Here is a 10,068-nt window from a genome sequence, read left to right as displayed (position 1 = left end):
GTGGGCTGAGGGAGGGGGCACCATTTTGAGGATGTGTCATTTTGAGGGTGCATTGCTTGAGGGGAGTGGGGTTGGTGTCCGGTCTCAGGTGCTGTGGCTTTGGCTGCAGGGGCTCAGCAAGGTGTGGGGAGTCATCCCTGAGGGTGAGGAGGTTCAGTGGGGTGATGCTGGAGGAGCGTGGGGCCACAAGCAGTGACATACCTCCTGTCCCTCAGGTCTGGGCCAGCTCTGCTCTGCTGCACCACATGTGCAGTCCAGAAACACCCCTCAGAGGAGAGGTTAAACCAGAATGTGCTGTGGGAATCCAGGGTCAGAATGAAGGTTTGTCCACAGAAACAAAGATACGATGGGACAGGGCAGCTGTAAACACCCGGTGTCTATTTCCAGGACCAGCTGTCCCAGGTGCTGCGAACAAAGCTGGTCACAGGAAAGTATAAAACTGTGGAAAAAGTCTATTTAATGTTCTTCAAGAGAGGTGCTGTTGGTCAAGGCAACGTCTTGGCACATGGGCAACATCTGTCTATGCAGACTCACACCCTGGGTTACAATACAGGGCTGAACAGAAGTTATTTAAGAGTTTTCTGAAGTTTCCAACCTGATGTACTAATTTAAAAGTATTCTAACCCAAACAATGTTTTCCTTGGCTTATGCTAATGCAAACGGTTTCCTCAGCTGTTGGCATTTGCTTACAGATGAAAGTGCAGAGATTCCCTTTATGAAAGCAGCTTTGGAATCTGGCTTTGTAGTTTCTATAACTGCAGATGACGAATACCTAGCTTTAATTTTGCTCAATTTTCCAGCGTTGGCTGGAGGGCACATCCAGTTAGATGGACTGCCAAAATGCCAGGGGTTAAAAGTACCCGATTCTAATTAACTTAATAAAATATAAAATCTTTTTTCATAGCACATGGTTGATTTGGTATGCATATATATTAGTTTTAGATAACATATAAAAACTGGTGAATTACTGTAAATAAAGCAGGTTTAGCTATGATTTTTCTTAAATGCTTAAAATATCTGGGTGCTGCAAAATGTTCCCACTTGTTCTTACAATTCGTGAAGTAATAGTTAGATACCCTGCAGAAAATGGGAAACATCCCAGCTTGCAAATGAGAATCACAGACTTGGTGCAAAGCTTGGTTTGCTGGTAATAGCTTGGAATTGCCATCAGAGTGGTGGCTACTTCTGATTAGTATAAATATAGGTAATAGCTACAAAATCATGTAAAAGAGGCATGGCTGCCTATCTCTTATAAAATGAAAGTAACCAAATATTACAGTGAACTTAAACTGCTTTTAATCTTAGGACATCTGGAAGTAAATTATCTGAACAGAAAATGTAAGAGGTTTCAACAAGTTTCAGAAAATATTTGAAGACTACAGATACTTTGAACGGCTTCCACAAGACATTTTCAAGAACGATGAAGAAATTGCTGCCTGCAGTTATTTAATGAGAAGGAATAAAAACTGGGAAGAACTTATTTCTAGTCAAATCTCTGAAAATGGGGAGCACTGCTGTTGTCCTTTATCTTGTTTTGCAATTAATAAAAGAGACCAACACATCTGTTGGGAACTGTATTCCCAGAAAAACAGTAAAATACCAAAGTAAGTGAAAAATAGTAATTTCACAAGTGGAAAGAAACATAGCACAGTGTTTGGAGTTTATTTTTTATTGTGCATAGAAAGAATGCAATGGACTTGCACCTCAGTGAGGAATGCCTGAACAATAATTGTTGTAGCTGGAGGTTCTGGCTTATAAGTAATAATAACAGTGTTGTTTATTTTCCTGTAATAAATTGAGAAAAGACTATCCATGCATTTATTCAAATACTTTCGTGTTATTTAGAAAATGTTCTGGAAATGTTTATAAGCTTTTAGCTTTGTTCTGTTACAATTTGTTTCGATCTGGAAATGTTTATAAGCTTTTAGCTTTGTTCTGTTACAATTTGTTTCGATCTGGAATTTTTATTACAAAACAAAAAATAACAAAAAAATAACAAAAAATTTATTCTAGTGATAAATATTTTTAAAATAACTTCTATGTTTTACAGCTGGAAGTATAAACACTTTTATGAAAGAAGGATTATCCAATGTTTCCACTCTCCTTGTGAATGAAGAAACCAATACCTTATTTGTTGGAGGCAGAGATGCAGTATTTGCTCTTGACTTGAATAATATTTCTAAAGAAATAGGCAGGGTAAATTAAAAACTTTTTTTCCCCCAAGCCTTCTTTTAAAAAATACTTTGCCTGTGGTTTTCTTAATATGAACATAATATTCTGATTTTAAATGTATAAGAGTATTACTATTTTAAGGCTTGAAACTATCACAGATTTTTTTTTTTTTTAAGCAAAGCAATACCTCTCTCCAGGTTATTTATTATGCCTTATATGTTACAAAGATACATCAAAAAATGCTTATTTACCCAGTAGGTTCAAAGTTTGGATTATTTTGGGGTTTGTTAATATATAATTTTGTGAAAAAAACATTGCAGCATACCACCTTAGAGGTATCTTTGGCTTTTAGGAATACTGGTTTGCTACGCAGGAAAGACAACTGGAATGTATTCGTAGAGGAAAGGACAAGGTAGGATTTTCTTTTTCTCCCTCAAAGTTAATAACAGATATGAAAATGGCTACAGTATCAAGCTTCTTTTGAATAAACTAAGTAAAAGCAAGTTCATTTAAATGTATTGTGTTTGTTTGCTTGCTGCTAAGACACCAGGATATTTTCAGATGCAATCCACTCCCCTTTGTAAATTTTCTTTTCCTTTTCTATTTTAGATGAGATGCCAGAACTACATCCTCTTCCTCCATAAGATAAATGACTCCAACCTCTACGTTTGTGGAACCAACGCGTATCACCCAACTTGTGATCATATGGTAGTTATGTTTGAGTACAGCTTTTACTGAAGATGGCAGATCTTGGAACACCTTTCTCAAAATATTCCTGTTGAAAATTAGAAACTTGCCTAATTGTTTTATAAAAGTATGAAAGACCAGAAAAGTAATTACCAAATGTTATTTTTCTCATCCTATGTTAATGATTGTTTGCCACAGATTATCCATGGGACAAACATAAGATTGCAAGGAAGAGCTGAAGAGAGCAGAGGAAAGTGTCCTTTTGAACCGACTCTAAAGTATGCGTCTGTTTTTGTAGGTATGTTTGGACTGACATGCAACCTGAGATGGTTTTCCTCACCTAAACTAAGTGATTGGATACTGTTATCCTAATTCTATATTTGCATGTCAACCCCAATTTGTTCCTTATGATCTATCTTTGCATTTTAAAAATCAGTATTTTCTACTTTTTCGTTTCTTCCAAATCTTTACAGATGGGGAATTTTATTCAGCTACTTCAAATAATTTCTTGGGAACAGAACCTATAATACTTCGCAGTATGAGAAATCCTGTAAGAACAGAGTTTAAAACATCATGGCTAAATGGTAAGGTTTTTTATATATTTCAGTCTCCTGAGCTTTTATTTGGTGTATGAATTCTCTCTAGAATGTAGTAGTGTGTTATATATTGATTTTGCAGTGTGAGCTTTTGATCTAAGGACAGAATTTAAAAGAAATTTGTGACTACGAACTACAATGATGTGTCGAGCCCCAGCCCCTTTCCATTTATGAAAGCACAGCTCCTTCTCTTAGTGTTTGATAGATTCATCAATACTTTTCAACCCTTTCCTTGTCCACTAGTCCACAAAAAAGTTCAATTGGACTTGATTTAGAAATAATACCTGGCATTTATGTTTTTCTTGGAATAAGCTTAAAATGTTTTGTGTATTTGTATGTTTCAGAACCAAGTTTTGTCAAGATGGAAATAGTGCATGAAAGTGAATCTAATCCAAATGGAGATGATGATAAAATTTATGTGTTCTTCACCGAAACAGCTGTTGAATTTGAATTTTATGACAAGCTTCTGGTGTCCAGAATTGCCCGTATCTGCAGAGTTAGTATTTGTAGAATAAAGATTTAGTTTAGTATATTTCAGATTAAATTTCATAGTCGAGTGATTAACAATGGTATCTACACTGGCTAAACAAACAAAATTCTGTCATACACATTTTATTTCTGAACTATCTTCCTCTTTTACCAGCTAGCACAGAACCAGCTGTTCAGGTTGTGTGTGACATTTAAACCTTTTTTTTTTCTTTGCCTTTGAACTGAGATTTGTATTGAAATGCCAACTATATTCTTCCCCACGGCAACACTATTAGGTGGAAATGATATCTGTTTCTGGACACATTCTACAGTGCTGATGTTATTCCTTCATTTAGGGTGATCTTGGTGGAAAACGCATATTGCAGAGAAGATGGACGTCATTTTTAAAATCCCGCCTTTCCTGTTCCATTCCAGAATTAAACTTCCATTTCAATATTGTCCATGACATCTTTTTACTTAGGAGAAGAAAGTGGCAGGACAGCATCTTTTATGGAATTTTTTCCCAACAATGGTGAGACTGGGGGTGGGGGAGGGGGGGCTGCTACGTATGCTATTGAATTTTGGCATGAACTGAGTAAGGGTTCTCACTGCCTCTTGGCTTTAACTCAGAACAAGAAGGCAACAGCTCCTTCCACTGCATGTTTTGATGGACCACATTTGTTTTTCTTACAGCTTGATCCAGCTGATCAAACAGCATCATCTGAAACACAATGTTTTTAGTTTCTGGGCCAAAGCCTTCAATTAAAGACTAACCAAAAGCTTCTCCTAAGCCAAGTTTTTAGAGTTATGTTTTCTGTAGTTGGATGGTGGGGCAATTAAAACTAATTACATATCAGATTACATAATGACATACACAAAGCTCTGGATTCTTCTAGTCTTTCTTGCACTAAAGGAAATAGCTGACATTTCAAGGTGCAGAATTTTTCTTCTGTTCCAGAAGAAGTATCTGTCATGGCCTGCTTGTCTGATGTAATGTTCTGTGAAAATGAAAACAGAACTCCAAATACCCTAGAAGTTTTAGGGTTAACTAGCTTTTTTTTTTTAATGCTCTGACTAATGTGGAGAAACAAGATAAAATGTATAAAATTTACATGTCAAAAAATACCGGTGACAAAGTAGCCATGAGCAGGTAATTCTCATGTTTTATAAAATTACCAGAAAGCAGCACTGTCCAACTTAACCTGCTGCCACCTATTTACCTGTCAGTTTTATACCAACTGGAGCTTATGTGAGTTTTATTTATAGTTATGGCAGGTTGGGTTCAATGTGTCCTGAGATACCAATTTGTAGAACATTTATTCCTTTGGGTATGGCAAAGAGACTTAGACTTGGTATTCACTGGGGTAGAACTGAAATTGCATCAGTGTCTGATCCAGGCACTCCCAAAAGACTACCTAAATTTTCAATTGTCATTTTGAAAAGTGTTATAGTTGGAGGCAAAGAGGAGAAGTATCGTGCTTTTCAGTAAGGTGAGTTAAAGGGATCAGAAGAAGAATTAATGGTCTGTGGCAGAGTGTGGAGCCAAAGGGAGGAGAGTCCTGTAAAAACGTTGATTTTCTTACTTGGGTTTATCTGTCTGTTTACAAGAAAGGTTGTCAAAAGGCCCTCATTCTCCAAGTAGTTTCAATTTATTCGAGGGCAGTTACTTGATTTTGAACAAAAGCATATTTAATACCATCTTTTATGAATGTCTTTGTTTTATTCTCTTCTTAATTAATCATGAAAACTACAACAGAGAAGTATTTTTAGTGTTAGATCTCTTTTGACTAAGCCTGGAAAAGATCCAGCAGTGGGCACTGTGGAGATTGGGTTATTTTACAGTACTTCTTTCTATAGAAAAGCCAATAAAACTTGCTTTTATTTTGTGTGTTGTTTTGTGGTTTTTGTTTTGTTTTTCTAAGGGGAAGATTAGACATATCAGCTGTTTGTGCATACAGCATGAAAACGATTCGGGAAGTCTTCTCCAAAGGAAGCTACAAAGGACCAGTTACTGTCGAACATTCCCCTGTTAAGTGGATGGTGTACAGGGGAGACGTGCCAGTTCCACGTCCTGGTGCTGTAAATATGAATTTACTTGTTCTAATTAAAGAACAACCTTTGGATGATCTTTTTTTGGTAGCAAATCATTAGCTTATGTTTTACCAATATAAATACAGTGTTTATAATCAGCAGAGATGTTTGCTTTCTCATTCCATCATACGAAGGTTCCTAGAAAAGCTGCCTTGCTTACAGTTCTGCTCCACAAGAGATGTGGGATTATTAGTTCCTAAAGTGTGAGGAAAAGAATGATTTTTATCTTTTGAAGATCAGTAGGAATAACTGAATGTTTACAAGGAAATACACCTTTTTAAATATACCTTGGTGAAATGTAAAAGCCATTGTAATCATGTTCATTATGTTTTGTTCCTAGTGCATTGATAATTTTGCCCGGAGTGTTGGGTATAACACATCCTCTGACTTGCCTGACAAAGTTTTGCAGTTTGTTAGAGATCACCCTCTAATGGATAATTCTGTAAATCCAATTGGTAACAGACCGGTGCTCCTGAAGAGAGGTTCCAACTATACCCGGATTGTGGTAGACAGAGTCACTGGCCTAGATAAACAAACATACGATGTTATGTTTCTAGGAACAGGTAAGTGCTTTTATTTGAGGAAAAGATACTCTACATTTTTATGTATTTTGTTCCAGAATTTTTTTTTCTGAGAGTTTAAAGTAGAAATATTCAGCAGTTCTGTTTGAAGTTTTGCATTTGGAAGCTGTCTTGCTAGTTTAATATTTTCATCCCAGTTAGATTAAATGTGTTTGGCTTGTTGGACATTAAAAAGCTCTCTTTAGAAAGTTTCCATATCAAAGGAGGCTTGACATAATAATATTTGCAAATTCAGGGATTGTTTGAGGTCTTCTTTTCCCCTGAAAAATATCATTGCTTCTGTCTTACTGAAAGAAAAAATAAGAATTACTTTGAAGAATTTAAAAAATTCCCTCTGCCCAGGAATGTCCTCTAAATCTCTAATTTCAACATGAATTATCAGGCTAAAATGTTATGCTCTGTTTAAACAAGTTTATCTTTAGAAATACATTTCATTTTACGTAGATGATGGATATTTGCATAAAGCTTTCAGTTGTGATGGGGAAATGTTCATTGTGGAAGAGCAACAGCTGTTTGTGTCTCCTGAGCCTGTACAATCTCTCCAGCTGTCTTCTGAAAAGGTAGAGCTTCTGTCCCTACATATGGAAAGGGACTGCTGTAACAGCTTGCCTCAGGCCTTGCTCTTCTGGCTTGTTCTTCTGGCTTTTCAATAGCCTGTGAATGTTTCATAATTCTGCTTCTATCGTATTCGTTAATAACAAAAGCAGGAAACATCGTTTTTCTGTAGAAGAATAATTTGTCTGTGTCAAAATAGAACTGAAAGAAGCTTTTATGTTCGTTTAAAAATGAGGGAAGGAACTTGGTCATTTTACACGCTGTGGAAAGCCAGGGGGTTTTTTCTCCTATCACCATCTATTCTTACAAGATTTATAGTTTACTGATGTTTTTAATAAATACCAGAAAATTTTACAATCCATATTAGAAAAGAACAGTTTAAAATCTCTCTCCCTGTTGTAAAAGAACTCCCTCCTGCGTTTCTAGGGAATGCTCTATGCAGGGTCCCTATCTCAAGTGGTGCAGCTGCCTGTTTCTGGGTGCCACCGATACAAGTACTGCTTGGACTGCGTCTTGGCGAGGGATCCCTACTGCGCCTGGGCTCAGTCCGCCAATGAATGTGTCCTTCTGGCAAATCAAACCCATCCTACGGAGTAAGTAAAAAGCTGTTGCTTCGGCTGCACACCTGATGTGAGATCATTTTATCAGTGCACTCTTCGTGTCTGTAACACAAAACTAGGATGATTCCTAGAAGTGCAATGACACAAGCTGGAACACTGCTTGTCTGTGTTTTCATCTGGTTGGTTTGGTTTTTTTTTTCTTTTCTTTTCTTTTTTTTTCTTTTTTTTCCAGGCATTTAATTCAAAGTGTGAAATATGGGGATGCTTCCAGCTGCCTTAGTGTAGGTATGTGAATGTTTGTTTTAAGAAAGAATATTTTAAAATCATGTGATCGAAATGCTTATTCAGTTTGTGCTCACTGGAATTCTTGCATTATAGAAAACCACAGAATTAAAATAATGTTGATTATTATTTTTGAACTAAGACCAAAAAGAAACTACACTGAGCTGGTACTGCCTAATGCTCTTCACCCTCTCAATCGAGTGTCAGAATGCTTCAGTTCAGACTGAAACTCTTACTCTTGAGGGAAACATAAATGTGACCCGTTTGAAGTTGCTGGTGTCCCTCCCACACCCACTTTGCAGAAATCACACGACACATCAGCTGTTACATTAAATCTGTCACTGCTTTAGTGCTGTTCTGCAGATCCATGACATCCTATTCATGAGTACACTTGAAAAGAAGGCTATTTGCTCTCAGCCATTTCAAATGATTTTTATTATTTTTAGTGGGATTGGGAAATTAATTACTTTTAGAGTTGCAGGTGTGTGTGATCTGGTATTATTATGCAGTGACTTCGTAATGAGCTGCGAGATAATTGCTTTTTTCAGTGACACTAGATGTATCTCTTACCTCCACTTGTGCCTCTTTAATGTCAGGGTTGTCTTTAGTCTTGTGTATTTTCGACTTCACGACAAATGATAATAAGGCAATCAGTGGGACAGTTGGGGAACTTTTCCATAGCTGCTATCAGCATTGTGCAGACATCAAAGCATTTCTGTGAAGAGATGCCATTAACCAATATAGAAGTTGAGGCGTACAAAGGTGAATTTATTTATGCGTGGCTGTGTATATAGGTGAGGCAAAATCAGATTAAAATCTGGAAGTCTTAAACTTCTAGTCCCATATTCATTCTCTTACACATCAGTGGGAATAAGGCCAGCAAGATGTCACTGGGAGAGAGTCAGACCTGTTAGTAACGGGATTTCTTTGTCTTTACCCCTTACCTGTTCATTACCCATTGGCAGACTGGTGAATTCAATTTTATATTTATTTGACTATATATTTGTTTTTTGTAAGTTCAACTAAATCCCCAGTATTCTTACTGAAAGAAACATTATCTTCACAATTTCAGAAAATAGTGTGAGAAAATGTCCCTTTACCCTTGGAAACAATGTTCATCTTAAATGTGTTCCTCTGTCGAACCTGGCAAGCGTAGTGTGGATGTTTAATGGGAGCAGACTTCAGGCCGAGGACTCTAAATATCTCCTTTATGATGGAGGAATAGCAATATTCAATGTGACAATGGATGCGGCTGGATTCTATGATTGTCTCTCAGTGGAGACATCCAAAGGGAAGGAATTCCTTATCACTGTGGCCCGCTATGCCCTCTACGCCCAAGAAGAGACAGAAGAAGCAGATGTCATTGCCACAGCAAATGAGCATAATGAAACAGCAGCTGAGGGCTTTCAATCTTCGATATCACCCTTACTGAACGAGACAACAAAACAGAAATCAATAGACAGCCACAGAGAGAAGCGTGGTTTAAAATTCTTAGGGGCTGGGTTTGCTCTCCTTTTCTTTTTCTTGTTGGGTTGGAACTTCTACAAGGGTCATTTATCTCTGCCTTGGAGGAGCAAAGAAACCAGCTCTAAACCCACTGGTACATCTGCCTTGGGAAGTCCAGCACTGGCCACAGAGGGATCAGGCAGCGTAAGGAAGAGTTCAGCCACGCAAACGAACGTGTCTTGTGTTAACGAACCGATGCTTGGGAGCTTTCCTCAAGGAGCGCAGCGGGAATGCGTAGCAGTCCAAGTTTCACAGAGCGCTCTGGGAGTGTGCAGCTCACAGAGCTGTTTGGTTAAACAACATGATGTTTCCTGTTGAGGAATGTGGAATGTAAATTTGGGTCGGAGTCAGAAGCTCTCAATGGAAGATGACAAGCTGCATTGTGTATTGCATAGATGTGTTACTAGTTTTAAAAGCAGAATTCCTTTGTTTGGGCAGCTTTTTGACATGATAGAACCGTAAAAATAAATTTCTTTCAAAAATTGACGCTGATCCACTTTTTTGTAATGTTGGGGTTGCCCAATTACATCAATTAATATTTCAGAAGCTAATGATACTCAGCACTTAGTG

General features: G+C 37.4%; 1 protein-coding gene across 1 annotated transcript; it reads left to right on the top strand.

The window, feature by feature from the left end:
• Positions 1-2,050: 2,050 nt before the first annotated feature.
• Positions 2,051-9,642, top strand: LOC104519345 (semaphorin-4E; the record flags this gene model as incomplete). The annotated part of the gene is made up of 13 exons (XM_029085809.1): positions 2,051-2,196; positions 2,525-2,584; positions 2,782-2,880; positions 3,058-3,157; positions 3,333-3,443; positions 3,800-3,951; positions 4,280-4,455; positions 5,846-6,002; positions 6,355-6,577; positions 7,040-7,155; positions 7,577-7,743; positions 7,943-7,995; positions 9,065-9,642. Coding segments are annotated over 13 exons (2,138 nt in total), but the record flags the coding sequence as incomplete, so codon positions are not given.
• Positions 9,643-10,068: the final 426 nt, after the last annotated feature.

The sequence above is a fragment of the Antrostomus carolinensis genome, unplaced genomic scaffold (genome assembly GCF_000700745.2).
Source record: "Antrostomus carolinensis isolate BGI_N321 unplaced genomic scaffold, ASM70074v2 scaffold28847, whole genome shotgun sequence".
In the NCBI taxonomy this organism is placed as follows: Eukaryota; Metazoa; Chordata; class Aves; order Caprimulgiformes; family Caprimulgidae; genus Antrostomus; species Antrostomus carolinensis.
The sequence above is the reverse complement of the archived record's forward strand: the minus strand, read 5'-3'. Positions and strand labels throughout refer to the sequence as shown.